We start from the raw sequence: 16,572 nt of genomic DNA on the forward strand, positions 1-16,572 counted from the left end.
CCAAAGCCAGTTTGGGCTGATGGTGATGAGGAGTAGACCTCTTTCCAGAGTTGTGGTTAAAGAAGAGAGCTGTATCACTGGCGAGTGGCGTAGCCAATTCCTCTCGGCAATTTGAAACACAAGTCATTTATGTATACTAGGAAGTCAGGAACAGTATAGGACCGAGAATACCAGTTAGCACCCTGCGGCACTGCATATTTCCAATAATTCCATAGATTTTTCATGAACCCTACACAACATGTTAATATTCTAATAAAGCAGTCACTATTTGCAAATTGCAGTACTGAATTGTTTTAATTATTTATTTTTTTAAGTAATATTGCAGCTACACAATTACACATTATAAACAAAACACTTAGACGATATACAAAGCCAAAACATTATATTCATAAACAATATGTTATGTTAAATCGTTACTTCTGCTAAATAAAGTCAACCCTCTTGGGTAAGGTGGAAAATGTCATCATAAATTGTGTTATAGTCAGCTTAAACCCGAAATATTGGCGAATTACACAGACAATTGTTCAATGTTTTCTTGATAATATTCTTTTGTAGGTATACTCGCGCTGTTACCCATAGTTAATTTTGCGTAACTTAGCACCGGTTTTATTTGTTATAAAATTCAACTAAATTTAATTGAAAACGTGTTCCTAGTTTTTGAATTGTTAAAAAAAACAAGATTACTTCTACAACGCGATTTTACTGAACATTCATTATAAGCTATATATCACAAAAGGGCCGATGATTGAGTACGATATAAGGTTAGGAAATAAAACAGCTAGAATATTTAACTTTAATAAAATATATTTCATACAATTGACAATTTTAGTACATCGCCATCTGGTGAGTAGGTGTGAAAACAAAATAGATGGCAATATATTAAGTTTTAATGGACGGAATTAGGTTTTGAAATTAAACCTTAAAATTGCATAATAGACGATAATACAATTATTATAATTTATTACAAATGAAAAATATAATGCTGTCTCGCTCATAATGTCATAAGTGTAAGAGAGACAGCAAATTGAAACATATTAATATTTCGAGTCAAATAAAAAATGTGGTTGCGCCGGATTGTTATTTTTATAATAATTTTTGATTTTTAAATAATGATTGCTCAATACATATACCCATCCTAATAGTTCCTAGACGCATGTCTCATCACCCACCTATTTTATGTCCCAATCCTATGTCGGTACTAGTTCCGGAACGGGCTATAGGTGGCGCGCACGTCGATGAGTCTCTAATAAGAATTAATTAGTGACAATTTTGATGACCCGCGTTATGGTTGATTATTCGCCGCACGCTCGCAACGCTTCCTTTTTCTTTTAAACATTTAATTTTTTATTATAAACTTTAACTATACTTAAATTCAATTAATTTTAACTTGATTAAGTATAATTTGTGAAAGTGATTGTTCATTGGTGTACAACAAAGGAAAGAAGCCACTAGAAGAAGCCACGAGGTTGAAGGTACTGTGCCGACATCCTTTCTTTCTTTTTCCCATTGTCCATTATTGAGCAATCATATTAGGTATCAATAAGAAAAAATACAGTCCACTATATAACCACTTCAAATATTTAGCTTATAGGTATAAAGTTTTATAAAGTAACATCCCGCGCCTCCAAAATGAAATACCCTACCCACCTGATAAGTGCCCACGGTTTCAATATTCTATCTAGAATAATCAACGACTCGTAATATTTACGCGTCGTAGTAACGACGAACGAGTTTTATTCAAATGCGTTCCCTTTAGGGAATCAAGTAGATTTGAAATACTTATAAATTATAAGTGTTATTATACTTTTGTTTTAGTTAAATTGATAACACCAGTGCCCTTACTCTGAAAAATTCTCATCTTAAAATAAAAAATAACTAACTTCATGTGGTTTTACAAGTACATATTTTCATTCTTCAAGCAAAAAGCACAAAATACAACAGCTATTTAGAATTAAATTTTATTTTAACTATCCCACGACAGATGGCGCTTTAATCAATTTACTAAATTATTAAAAATAGACCACTAGCTCACTTTTAATTAATTAAACTACTACATGTAGTCGATAGAGGGCGCTACCATCGATAAAGTTATTAATGCAATTTAATGTTGAATGAAATTCGCATATGTACAAATCTACTTATAGTAATTATAAAAATAATATATATTTTAAGTACTACACAGTCTTACGAGTACCCTTAAAGCCGAATTTTATAATTCAAGACAAGGACAGCGACATTCTTTCTTTACAATGATCATAGACAATACGACCTACGTTTAATACAACAGACATTTTGGCGAAATAAAAAACCGTTCACTCCTCTTGGCTGGAACTCTCGGAAGACGAGTCCAGCCGAGCGGTTCTGGCGGTCGATGTGCGTTCCGTGGTTTTATTCGGCATCGTCAACTCGCCGAGAAGATTACTGAAAAAAAAATAAGATCGAATAAGTTATTTAATTAATATTAAAAAGTGATTTGTCAAATGATCCCACGGATGGCGCTGCGCCAATAATAAAAAATTTTTGGTCTACTCACGCGACATCGTCAGCGTCCAACTTCCAGTTGAAGAACTCATCGCCGATGTTGAAAGTCAGATTCGATCTCATCACCAGACGGACGGGACGACCGTCGTTCGACTGAAATAATACGTCGTTAAAAACTTTATAAACTCCTCGGGCCAAACGGCTGAACCGATTTTTGTGGAATCGAGAATGTTTTACAATTATGACGTCGGGTCACAGGTGATTATATACAATACGTATATTTGTTAAACGTGACATAGGCTATATGAGACTGCAACGCAACAGCGCAGGCGCAACGGGACAGAAATAGGTAGATTAAACCTTCGACTGATATATATATATACATAGTAAATATAATATGTATATATATATATTGACAGGAATGCGATAACACTTGAAATGTTTAATGTCTAAAGAACTTTAAACTAACACTCCTCACGGTGTTAAAGAATTGTATTTGATATTGACCAAAATCTGCCTAAAAGTGATTTTAGTCTGTAAAAATGTTTTATAAACCTTGTACATGCCCTAAATATATAAATATAGGAAAAAACTAAAAATAAAGTAGTGTTATGAAAAAAATTAAAATAATCAATGTAAACTTGTTATATCAGACTATGCCATCAATGCCACATCTAGTAAAAACTCAAATTCGTACATCCGTGTTTTGCTTGGTTGACTGATCAAGTTTATTATGTCTACCCACATTTTTGGTGCTGTTCTGTTTTGTTATTTTATATATGTACCTACATCTGTGCGCTCTAATTTCTAATTTTTAATCTTAGTTTTAAATATGTGTTTCTCAGTAAGTGAATTTTGTATGCAATTCTTATGAGAAATAAAGTTATTCTTAAACTGATACCGTCTTTGTGTGAAGCCGAGCTTAGTGTAAAAAAAACACAAATTTAGTTAATTTGCTCATACCCGCAGAATATTTTTATAAATTTCATGTTAAATTGGGTCAGGTTAAAATTAAGCAGAAATGTCTGCCCCATGCCCCAGTATAACGCGACATCCCGAAGACGAATACACTCACGGCGTTATAAAGGAAGGTCCTAAGTTTTTTTTAATAGAACGGGAGGCTCATCTGATGTTAAGTGATACCATGGACCCTCCAAATGCCAGAAGGCAAGTGAGTTGCCGGCCTTTTAAAATGTGGTTGTGTGTGGGAAAACCCGTTACCGTGGTAACAGAACTTTTGAAATACCTGTATCTGCGTCCCCTTAGCGATGCTCTCCTCGCTGCGTAGTTTATCATAATTTTTAATCAAATTATCATCAGCACTCATTAATTTGTATCTCTTTGTGTCACCTTTGACATACGTCACATCTGTCAGACTGTCATCTGTCACTCCCGCGTCCGGCTTCATCCGCAAACTATCATCCGTCGCGTCCGTCAACTTTGACGTTCGCTCGGACGCTTTGCCTAGATCTATTCCGGACACATCGACGCTTTGGAAGTCTTTACGAACGTCCTCCGTCGGTGATAGAACTGTGTCCGGTTTGTCTTCATCATCGGCGTCATCGCTGCTCTCATCGTAACGTTTATAAATATCATCCGGTCGTTCGGGATCTGGGGAATTAACAGTTATGTCATCTATAGCCGAGCTTTGTTAAGGGAAGAGTGGAGTAGACTGGATTTCTTAGCTTTTTGGTCTGTATAGATTAGATCTGTGGAGCTTTAGTGACATAGACGATCGTGTCTATGAATAAACTATTTTCTTAAATTTTAAACAAACAAATTAAATATTTGTGACAGACTTAACGTCACAAAGAGTAAACGACGATGCTATTTTGCCAAAGTTGATTAAATATGCCCAAAGAGCTTAATCCTACACGTTTGATTAGATTAAAAATAAAAAATAAATTTTAAAAATGCTGATACTGGATCCGGGAACTGAAGAATTTAAATTAATTAATGGTTTCTTTTAAATGTAAAAATTCGCCAATAGGGCGAAAAACCTCTTCCTCAGTCCCAAAGCAATTACCTGAATGCGCCCGTGGCGAAGTCATCGTGTCTTCTAACGGCGAGTCCTCAATCGATATTGGTTTTAACACATCGTTACTGCAAGATTAAATTTAGCTTTATTTTATTATTTGCACTACACTTTGCTAAAATAACACTAGAACACATACTTAGTGTCAAAAATAGATTACAAACGGCCAATTCGATAATGTCAAAAAAATCGCCTGCCATAAGAAGTTTGACCTCGTTAGTAGAAGTCAGAAATAATGTTTTATTGTGTTTACAGGCATGTTACGTCACAGGGACTGCAACACCGTCTCGGTTTTGGTGGGTTGTTGAAAATGTTTTGAATTTGTTAAGGCAATATTTAACAATTTATACAAGTTCTACTGTCATTAATAAATAAACTAAAATGGTTTTTAAAATCCTGTAAACATTATTAACGACGACCACACAAAATTTCATCCAAATCGGTCCAGCCATTTAGGAAGTGTTTAAATACACACACGGGATATATTTATATAGATTAAAAAAAAATACTTACTTAATCATCGGTAGTATTTTCTTGTGATGTTTTCGTTTTCTCTGAAAAGAAAATGTTTCAAATTTAGCGGCTAAATTGCGCTGCCGATAGGATAACACGCGGCGTTATCGGTGTAGAGCTTTGTAATAAAGCTCGGTGAACAAACATACACCGAACCTAATATATAATTCATTATTGAATTAACTTAATAAACCGATAGCTCTTAACTTATAATGTTATTACTTTTTTTTTAAATGATAAAAGTAATACCTTAGGGTGGAGAGTGGGCTTCGAAGTGATCTCCACGAAATCCTCAATAATAATCTTCTTCTCGTTATCCTGGTTCAACCGCACAACGCCCGGGGCGGTGTCGACCGGGTGAACCGGTTTCTCGGTTATACTCGTTTTTATCACTCGAACGTCCGGTTTCACTTTCTTCGGCTGGATTTCTTTGTGCTGTAAAATGATATAAACGATTCGAGACGAGTAGAAAGATAAAACTACTCTATGTCATATGGCGTGTCAAAGATCGACGGAGAGATGTATGATAGGGAAGAAAAGATTAGGCTAAATAACGAATACAGCTTTAAAAAAGTTAAATAGCGGAGGCCAAGGAAACGGCTGATACGTGGCAGAGAATGGCACAGTCGTGTTCCGTGTTCGCCTCTGCGCACGGTTTGGCCGAAATAAGATACGGTTCGCTGTAGGCATACGGTAGACGGGCGAGTCCATAAGCGGAGTTGTACGAGCCAGAGTAATCAACGTTTCTACTCCATACAATCTTATTTCGGTTTGATAACAACTAATCTTTTCTTCCAGGCGACTAACATTTATCAGTAACTACTAACATTTGAAAAGAGGTACCGACCGATTTGTGTTTATGTGCGTGCGCATGCGTATGGAGTGGTGAGACTCGATGTTTTTCGAACACACGCCCATTGTTGATAACCTGTAAAAATATTTAAAATGATATAGTGTTATCAGTGTTGTCCGGCGGAAGCCTGATGTCGGGCGTTCGAACCCCGTCTGACCCAACCGATTACTTAAATTCAATTTCAATCTCAGGCTTTTTGGCTCAACTAGAGAAAGAGCGTCTCCGAGAGAGACTCGGGCCGTCGCAGGGTGGTCACTCGCCTGAATTCGTCCAAGGGATTCGATGATCATCGATGTCAAAAAATATTGTATCATCGACGTTAACTCGTGGCCTTCTTATACGCTTCTTTAGTATCTCTATCTGTTCCCCTTCCTCCCAGTATTTCTTTACTTCTTCGAGATTTAAATCCCCTTGTATATAGTATTATAGGTATATTTATTGTAAATAATAACATTAAACTATAATTTTGATGAATTTTTCCCCTTATGTAACTATTCTGATTTTGTTGTAAATTGAATGCTACGTTATGTCGCGATTAGTTTCCTTTTTTGCGCCCAGGTCGTTCCCTTTCTTCGTTCTTCGTAGTCTCGCTCGCTCTTTCTCTCTCACACTTCCTCACAGTGGTGACTAACTGCTAAAGAATTATATTAAAAGGTTCTTCTTTATCAACATTACTTTTAATTCGGTCAGTTGATGTCGGTCTTCCGATTAATGTCCAGGTACAATAAGCTTAACTCAATTGTCATTTATTACCAAACCTGCGTTTAAAGAGTAGCGTTTTATTTAACAAGTGCCGCCATCCAGTATCGGAATATAGAATCCCGAAAACTTACCGTAATATCCCTATCGTTGAGCACGCTGACGATGTCCCTCACGAAGCTGTTATTCGGGTACAGGGTTCGATGCTTGCAGTAAATATCCACCTCCAAATGCTCCTCGCTGCCGTTCGCTCTTCTCACCAATTTAAGTATAAACTTATCCTTCTTCCTCTTCTTTTTGCTCTTTCTGTGTCGACGTTGGTCCGTTTCGTTCACTGATAATAGAGAACGGGAGATGCGTCTGTGAAAATACCAGTGTTGCCGACTATTAATTACGAATTTGTCTTAAATTTGGTTAATTTTTAAGTTATCGCATAGATTTTATCGCGGGCTTCGATCGACCGAATCGAGAAATTCCGTAACGAAAATAAACCTAACAAACGATGACGTAAAAAGGTCCGGCCGACACGCGTTAGAACGGGACAAAACGCATACTGCGTCTCATATCAGTCTGGTGTGATCGGTGACGTAGCACAGGTGCGTTAGAGTGGGACAGAACGCATCCTGCGCATTCATATATCTCTGCGTAAGCGCGATCTTCGCAGTCAGCCAGAACCAAAAAATATTATATAGACATACCTCTGCCCTCTCAACTTCTGCAATCTGAGTTCTTGTTCACTCGGTTCACCTTTATCTAAAAAAGAATTAAAATCAAATTACAATATAATTCTAATCTGTGACCGATAACGTCATAAAATTTGGACATTATCACTGGATTGTTTTATTTTGATGTCTTTATTCGACACAACAAATTAGAAAACAAATTTTAATGAATATTAATAATTCAAAATTAAACTCACTGTCAAGTCTAAAGTCATTCTCCTCAGTATAGTCTATGGACCATTTCTGCTCCACACCCGGCACACACTTGGCCGCCGTGACGTCACCGCCCGCTTCCCTCGGCGACGTCAGACATAGGCTAGTCTCAATGTGCTGAAGCTGTTTAGAGGGCAGGTAGCGCCATCTCTGACAATTTTAATGATAAAAATGAAGAACTCGAGATCACGGAGAAAGCTTTGGCGTGACGCCCACGAAGCTACTAATGACGATGTCCATTAAATTATTTGCAAAATTGGTATTATATGTTTTTTCTTTTACCTCACCAGACGTTAAGTGATATCGCCGCCGATATACATAGACACTCACGACACCGGCGATATAGCACTTCACATAACTCGCAAGAGTGTCGCCGGCCTAATAATAATTTACTGGTGTCAGAAAAGATCACCTCGCATATTGAATTCTGAAATGCTCACCTGGCCTCTCAGTTTGCCGTGGCAGGTGACCATGAGCACCCGCCGACCGCTGGCTTCGTTTTCGCCCGGAGCACGTCTTAAACCACAATTGAAATTTGAACATCTTTTGGAAGACGACCCCAAACTGGAGCCAAACAAACTCTTGTTTGGATCCAGTTTAGGGAACCAGAGAGTATAGAGAAGGACTTTACCCTAACATTAATAAGTGATGGCTTTAAATTATTTAATTCACAGCGTAAACACAATCTGACAGAGACGAGAGTTTTGATAGAGTTATCATACAAATAATTTAAAAATATCGCGGGATATTTACCTAAAAATTAGTGTAAATGATATAAAAGTTACAATATTAATTCGGGATAGTAATATTTTTAAAAAATCACTTTGTTTAGAAGCATAAGTGCGACGCCATCTTTTGTATCGTTTTGACGGGTTTTTGAAATTATAAATAGACCAGCTCTTACCTCATATATTGCAATTCAGCGCATCTCTCCTCGTCCCTCAGTTCTCCTTTCAGTGAAAGAGCGAAGTACTGAGTGGCTTCGAGGGTGTTGTGACAAGGGTAAGAGCCGAGAGGAGAGCCTTCGCCCTCGCGTTGGAGACTGTCCAGGCAGAGACCGGACGGATTGCGGAACCTGTAATGACTCCCGCTTGTTTAGATCCATACGTGTACGATCAACTTAAGAAGTACTTCAGTGTCTCTCGTCCCAATGGTCGTCGAACCCTAGCTAAGGGTGCGTACAGACTATGTAACATATTATATAACTTGTGTTTTATAACACGTCCACATTATGTAACCTTGTTATTCCACATTATAACATAAAACAATACTGTACACATTAGAATAACAATGCAATATAACAATGTTATATAACCATTTTAAATAACAAAAGAAAAACAAAAAACGTAGATGCTGGGTTAACATGTTATTATAACATGTTGTATAACATTCAGTGTCCACATTATCTGAAACATGTTGTATAGCAATGTTGTATAACATGTTATGTTATATAGTCTGTACCCACCGTAAGCAACAAAGGACTTTTTGGATGGAAGGAAACATCGTAACGAAACTGGTCCTAACAAAACGAGACCTAGAGGCTAAAGTAAGTCCAAACCAATTTGATATGAGGTCTTTCAAGAAGCGTACCGTACATATGCTTAAAAGGCCAACAACGCACTTGCAAGCCCTCTGGCAGTGTGTGTGTCTATGGGCAGCGGTATCACTCAGCATGGTCCTTCAAGAAAAAAGCGTACCATATTTAAAAGGCCAACAACGCACTTACGATCCTTCTAGCAGTGTCAGTCCAGCTTCATGTCTATCCCTGTTTTATAAAAAAGGCTGAAAAGGTTTCTTTCAGAAAACAAACGGTGCCTTTTCTTCTATGGGTGAAGACCTAGGATTGTTTCCTCTTGATGAATGGGTTTTATTCAATGTCGATATTTTCTTTCGTTCCTAAGAAAGAAATCAGTACAGCCAGGATCTGAAGGTACCCTCACGGACGCTTAAGCTACTGGACCAAAAGCGCTTTCTAGCCAAAAATATACCGTCATTTTATAAATATTTATTAAAAATAAAGCCACATGGCCAATACCTGCCGAATCCGAAGACGTCTCTGACGGGCACAAATTTATCCTTATAAACATGTTGGAGATACCACGCGAAGCTCTTGCATTTGAGCTTCTCCCGGAGCACCTTTCTATGTGTCACGTCACCGATTTTTGGGTTATTCTAGAAGGAAAAGGAGAAACTTTAAGGCACAATATAAGAAAGTGCAGCGCCCAACGAGGATACCCTTCATCGTGACAAGCTAGTCTCATGATTACAGGTACTACTCTTGCACTAGAAGTAAAGTCAGAGAAGAAGAAGACAGGTCTAAATGTTTAAGGCTGTTCCATGTAGTTGTTAAAGATGGAAGAGGCCTTTGAAAGAAATGGCCTTGAACATATCAAGGAGAAGGTCTCCAACCGAGGGTTTAATAAAGGGAATTGGGCGTTGTCCAAGTTTATACTATCTCTTTTCATCACAGCGTCAACTGAATTTGAGAGAAGGAATAAAAGGCGGATGGTTTAGCCCGATGCAGGACGCTCACCTTATGTTAAATAATACCGTCCATGGACACTCCGTATGCCATTGAGCCCGCTTAAGCTCTTTTAAGAATTGTTACGTTCTTGCTTTTTTGGCACCACCATTAAGAACCAGCCCACTGAAGTATTTCGGAACCAATGCGACTTAGTTCTTAAGAAGCCGGCAATGAGCGAGCCTTCTGGTAGTGTGTCCATGGGCGTTATATAATATCAGGTCATTCTTCCGCCCATACGTCTTCTTTAATGAACAGGAGTTGACTCCTAGGCAGTTCGATAAAAAATGTTGTATTTAAGTCAATATGATATTTTTTTTTTGCAACAGAAGGCAAACAAACAGGCGAGTCACTTTGAATAAAGTGATAACCGCTGCAACGCCGGTGTTAACCTTTAAAATGAATGAATTAAATGTCATACACTTAACTATATATAGAATATACAAATTATATTTTTAACGCATCCAACAAAAACTGCTCCTCAGCATTCATATATGCGCGTGTGCATACATACCACGAAAGTGGAAGCAGTGCGGTCTCACATATTACTGAATGTTTGTAACAGCAACTTTTTATTTTTGATATTTAAGTCTTACCCTCAAATCTGGTCGATGGAGATAAAATAATTCAGCATATTCATCCATCCACACATCGGCCATTCGGGCTGTGTTAATTCCTGAAATATTTCAAAGTATTTACTCTCCTACCCTCACTATTCCCATCCCTTTCCCACATAGGTGCGGAAAAGAGATGATAATAACGAGAACAATTCTGCGAAAACAGGAAAAAACAAAGTGGTCATTTTTTAATAGGCAAGCAGCATAAAAGCTAATCACCTAGATCAGCTTTTATAGAACTGGGGCCAAACGGCTAGTGGCTCACTTGATGTCGAATAGCGCCCATGGACACACTGCCACCAGGCTCGCTCTTGCTCTTACGAACTGGTACGTTTTTTGAAGGAAATCAAGTCAAATTAGTTCAGTAGTACCCTGCCTTATGTGCCTGACACATTCCGTCGACTTTTAGGGTCTAAGACCAATTTCCTCACGATATTTTCCTTCATACGACGGAATGTTAAACAGATAGAAAAACCGTTGGGGAACAGCTACGACCTCAGGGGTGAGAAATGGCCAACACTGTGCAAAAAGAACTGAAATATATAGTTACCGTGCGTGTCTGTGTGTGCAGGCAGGCCATATGGATGGAACGATCGAAACACATGTCCAACCCGTGAACATGGAATTGTTTCGAGGGTACCGCCGCCTACGAAATAAGAAATCTGTTTAGTGACAAATAAAGGAGGGTAGGACCACGAAACTAAAATAAAATACTAAAAAGTATTAAATATCATTATTTTGTAAATACAAACATTTTAATATTTGATTAGATGCCTCTCTCATACCTAAGTCTAGTAAATCCCACATGCCAGAATGCCATAGGGCTCACTAAGAACAGTATCTTTCTTTCTTGAAGAACCCTAAGTCGAATTGTTACGGAAATACTACAGTGGTCTATTTTTTAAACCCAGTGAGTCAGTTCTAACAGTTTAAACCTCGGCTGTGCAACTGGACTTCACAGAGTACTCATCGTTACTCGTTTATTTTACATACAGCGTTTATTCTACAATAAAAAATATAAATACCTAGATCTTACGAGACCTACAGTTGGCCTACGATCTACTTAGTCTTGCTGGTGAGCAACCCAAGTGTTCTTCACTCGTTTTCCTTTCTAGGGGATATGCGAAGGCCAAGGTTGTGAGACGTTGCTACTGAATGCTGTCTCCACTCTCGACATCATTCTATGTTCGCAGAGTAGCGATATTATGTATTTAATATTATTTATTTTTCGACTTTATCGTATTGGCTTAGTACTGTAAGGATAGTTATGCGTTTTTTGTAAACAAATAAATAATATCTATTAATATAACAAGCAGCCCTGTGTACAGCCAGATTATAAACAAATAGGTAGATCTTGGAAACCTTCACTGGCGTGGCGTCTCGCCAAGTTGGAGAGCAACACCATACACAATTACCGATACCAAGGAATCTCTTTAACTCCCCAAAACCTTACCATGTAGGGGCAATATCTGATCCGCGCCGTTTCTTCTCCCATTCGGGAACATCAATCCACGTGAAATGACCCATGAACGTGAACCCTCCCACCTAGAAAATTATCGAAAATCAATTCCACAGACTTCCATAGAGCTGTCGAACACAGTTAATTCAATATAATCGGTGGATAGCATCCAGAGTCGACACATTACACCCTGGAGCTGGACTAAGGGTAAAACTCAGAAAGGTTTTAACACGGTGCAAGGCAAAGACTTATAGACTGATATTTCTCTTTGAATACGGCTAATGTTTTACTAATATGTGGAGCCTCCAGCATTGCAATAACATACCTGACTCTTCAAGACTGACAGTTTCAGTACTTCATTTTTTATTTAAAACAGTTTAATTGATACAAAAACAATGTGCACAAGTTTCTACATCTTGGCTTGTGGGCAAACTAATTTCAAATTCAAGCGGTTTTGCAGTTTTTTAACCAATTAATTTTGTTTGTCTATTGTCTTCAGCGTGCGACTTTCATACCTGAGGCCTTACAACCTCAATTGTTATGTTAGTTATGGATCAATTGGTGCTTTTACCAAGCCATTGGCTACAATTCTTCCACCACGACGTACGCTTACTTCCAGGTTTTCTTCTACCTGCCACTTTACCACTTGGCACACACTAAGTCAAAGTTGTGTTGATTTCTAAATACAATACGTGATGGACATACGCTCATTTCTCAATTTTACCCTTAGTCACGTTCCTTAGTTAAAATCAACCGTCAGACTATAACCACGATATTAAACCAATGTTAAGTTAAAACTACGTTAGTATTAGGTGGGCTGAAAAGTTCGGAGACCGACTCAAAGATGGCGCTGCTGGTATTAAATTAATATGATTTTAGTTAAGCCTTACCTTCAAAAGACACGTGTATATGTAAAACGGCGTAATTTTGTCTCTAAAGATCGACGGTACATATTGGACTGCATGAATATGTGGATATGCTCAGACAGATTTTTTTCTGATGAAGACGTACTCACCGAAACTGTAGCCTATTAGAAGATATATGACCGCTATAATCGTTGTATCGCTCTCGAAGGCAACTACAATCACATCAAATATTTATTCTATTTTCCCAAATATTTATTCTATTTTCCTACGAACTTTTCAGCCCACCATGACAAACACCACATGCATTACTATTTACAGGAAAATCAATTAAGTCACATTACTACCGTCTCCTTATGACAAATTGTATTTACGCTATGATGAAAAGAGATAGGGAGGCAATGTAGAAGAGAGAATTACATAATTCTACATTGCCTGGGTAAAGGCTGTATTTAAACCTTAACCAAGTCAATGGAGCAGAGATATTAATCTCTAACAATGAATAATTTAGTTTTTGGCTTCAGATTGCTTTAAATTTAAATCAAAATAAAATTTCATACATTTTGACTTATGTATATCAAAACATATGTAATTTACATTAACTGTAAGTTCTCAAATTATTTCTCCTTTCGTTTGACATTTAAGTAAAATCTGCTTCTGGCGCATGCTGTTATGAATAAGCAACCGCATTCCTCGTCCAATCAGTTAAATCCAAATGCAGTTAGTTAAGGCCAAAATTGTTATTTAAGGACAAGTTATCAAATAAAAGGGCAAAGTTGCTATTTAAAGGCCAAATTATCAATTAAAAAGCCGAGATTTATACCAACGTTGAATTAAAAGTGCAAAGATGCAATTTTAAGTCTGAATGTTCAATTAAAAGGCCAAAGACAACATTTTAAGGCCACAATGCAATTTTAAGGCATGCATTCTTTGCATATAACCTGAAACTGCTCAGCGGCCTCAAGTTGAAACGTCGTCTGATCTATGACATCGATCAACGGTGTCACGACCGCGTCCCGTTTGTGCGAGATCCTTTGCAACAGTGGCCTCAACCAATCGGGAGCGGCCTCGCAGTGCGCGTCCAGAAATATTAACACGTCGCCTCTGGCCTTTCGCGCGCCACGCATTCGTGCCCTCATGAGACCTTGCCTATGGAGAACTAAATGTTTGAGCCTAAGCGCGAAAATACTTTAAAGGAAGAAGAAAGGTAGGAGCACACGGTGTCTTCTTCTTTTCAGAGCTTACCAATTCTAAATAGGCCGGCAACGCATCCGCGAACCCTCTGGCTTTAATAGTGTCCATGGCCGGTAGGTATTTCCGGACAAATTTGACATAGGGTTCTCTAAAGAGCGTACCCATTTTCCAACGGACGGCTACGCACCCTCGAGCCCTCTGGCAATGTTAGTGTCCATGGGCTGCGGTATCACTTAGTACCATGTGAGGCCGTTTGCCTCCTAAAACATAACAAATTATAATATCAGTGTCGACAAAGGTTTTTTTTTAAGAAAAATAAACCTAGATACTACAATGCCTGTTTTAATTTTTAAATTAAACATTTATAAATATATGAAATAAACTCACCGATCAGGCAACCGTAATATCTTGATCAGGTCTGGTGGAATTCTGGTTCGTATGTAATGACTAAGTTTACCTTTTAGTTCAGGTAATGTTGAGTTATCGTCAACTAATATTATTTCTTTTAATTATACAAATGGTGATGATGGGTCTTGGCCGGGATACCCTGAATTCATTGAAGAAAGAAAACAATATATACTTATTTGCCCACAATAATTGAAAACTTTTTGAAATGTAGTAGAACTCTCAATGCTTGGGTTGTGGCTTGAAAACTATGCACCAATGAGTACTTCTATCTATGTGTGCAATGTTTTTTTTTAAATGGAGCAAACATGCAGGTTGCTCACCTGACATTAAGTGATAGTGAGTTCACTTAAAATCACTTCCCGCTTCCAAAGACTTTCCAGAGGTTATAAAAGTACTTTAAAGTTTGCTAGTATTGTGTGGGAAAGTATTGTGAGGAAATAAATGTACATGTCTCAGAACAAAACAAAGACAAACAGAAAGTTGATCACCTACTTGCCAATAAATGAAAATGATTTAGTAGATAGATGCAGGAATATATCAAATTTAACCTTTCAGTGGATTACCATTTGATTAAGATATAATTTTGATTCTAATATGGATGCATTCATAACACTTTAAACTTGAAATTCTAGAATATTCTAAGAAATGTCTATGACCACATAATAAATATTTTTGTATCTTTAAAGGTAAACTACTATTGCAATCCTGACCTAATATACTTATTATTCACTGTATGATTTACATAATTTATAAACTAATAATCATCTTGAGATATCCTATGCTTAATCAATAACTTACCCATTGTCATTTTGGCCCCTGTATTCCTATCAACATAGTTCACCCTTCTATACCAGGGCTGGTTCCTTCTTGCACTATTCACAACGCTCCATATAGTCCTTACAACCACTGAATATGGCTCATTGTGAAAGATTATTATCACAGATGCAGATGGTAGCTCAGCATCATATAATACACGCTTACATGCAGGATTACGATGATCTAAAAATGTATAGTGACAAATATAAAAAATCAAATTAACATAAAGACATACATACAAGTCAAAGGAAAGCTCAATTACTGCCTGTCAGATAGTTATACCTTAAGTGCCTGTCTACCCTAGCTGTTATCTCATACCCCAAGACAGCGTTTTAGCCGAATAGAGACAAAATAAAAATACTTTTGAATTTATGGACCTCTTAAAACTAAACTAATAAACTTGTAATACAATAAATGGCAGTTTAAGGTGTTAAGTCAAGTGTACCTTGTGCCATAGGACAGACTGTACTTCTATTTGTAATTAATAAACTCAACATCTAAAACAATGTTAAAGGTTCTTTGACAAGGACCAGAAGATATTACATAATAATATATCTAAAAATATAAATATTGTAGTCTTTAATAAATATATTTAAAGACAAAAACTAGCACTTACTGATTTCAATAACAGAACTGTGGCGGCAAGCTGATATTGAATATATTATAACTGTTCTTACCCTCTAGAGAGCGATTATACGGAATGCGATCGCTCAAATACACATTAATCGCCAGTTGCTTCTCAGATTCCTCCCCAAGTCGTTTCGCATCACCAAACAAATGTGCTGCCACACCACCTTCTCCCAAATCGGGAATAATCCTGGTCTCGTCTTCCAGAATCTGCTTTTCAAATTCATTTTGCTCTTCGGTCTGCGTTTTAACAGTTCTTTTACCACCACGATAATGTTCGAACAAACTTAATATTAAACAAACTAAAATTAAGAAGAAACTAACTTTTGCCACATAATAACACTTTCGCACCGGCAATTTCATATTTTGTAAATACGTGAACGACGCGTCCACTCGCAACGCGTTGTGGATTTTGACAGTTGACACTGACATTTTTTGATTACTGACGTTTAGTGTTTACAATTATTTTATGACCGGAAATCCATGTGAAAACAAACAATCCATAAATGTTTTCTTTTTAATAACACGCGACCTGAAGATTAAATTAAACC

The 16,572-nt window shown here is 37.4% G+C and overlaps 1 protein-coding gene across 3 annotated transcripts; it reads right to left on the reverse strand.

Moving 5' to 3' along the window:
• Nucleotides 1–786: 786 nt before the first annotated feature.
• LOC125062062 lies at nucleotides 787–16,449 on the reverse strand. Of its 3 annotated transcripts, XM_047667664.1 has the most exons (20): nucleotides 16,072–16,449; nucleotides 15,377–15,577; nucleotides 14,558–14,717; nucleotides 13,918–14,125; nucleotides 12,108–12,199; nucleotides 11,205–11,300; nucleotides 10,634–10,713; nucleotides 9,552–9,688; nucleotides 8,421–8,591; nucleotides 7,957–8,032; nucleotides 7,501–7,666; nucleotides 7,280–7,334; nucleotides 6,716–6,941; nucleotides 5,877–5,957; nucleotides 5,279–5,464; nucleotides 5,030–5,070; nucleotides 4,508–4,584; nucleotides 3,728–4,092; nucleotides 2,534–2,634; nucleotides 787–2,421 (listed from the first exon to the last, which is right to left on the reverse strand). In XM_047667664.1, exons 5-20 carry the CDS (start codon nucleotides 12,157–12,159, stop codon nucleotides 2,313–2,315), a joined length of 2,019 nt encoding a protein of 672 aa, XP_047523620.1. In that variant the 5' UTR covers nucleotides 12,160–12,199; nucleotides 13,918–14,125; nucleotides 14,558–14,717; nucleotides 15,377–15,577; nucleotides 16,072–16,449; the 3' UTR covers nucleotides 787–2,312. The 3 variants fall into 3 exon arrangements, with proteins under 3 accessions (XP_047523620.1, XP_047523621.1, XP_047523623.1); XM_047667665.1 differs by lacking the exon at nucleotides 13,918–14,125; XM_047667667.1 differs by lacking the exons at nucleotides 12,108–12,199; nucleotides 13,918–14,125; nucleotides 14,558–14,717; nucleotides 15,377–15,577; nucleotides 16,072–16,449 and adding an exon at nucleotides 11,680–12,091.
• Nucleotides 16,450–16,572: the final 123 nt, after the last annotated feature.

This window comes from Pieris napi, chromosome W (assembly GCF_905475465.1).
Source record: "Pieris napi chromosome W, ilPieNapi1.2, whole genome shotgun sequence".
NCBI lineage: Eukaryota > Metazoa > Arthropoda > Insecta > Lepidoptera > Pieridae > Pieris > Pieris napi.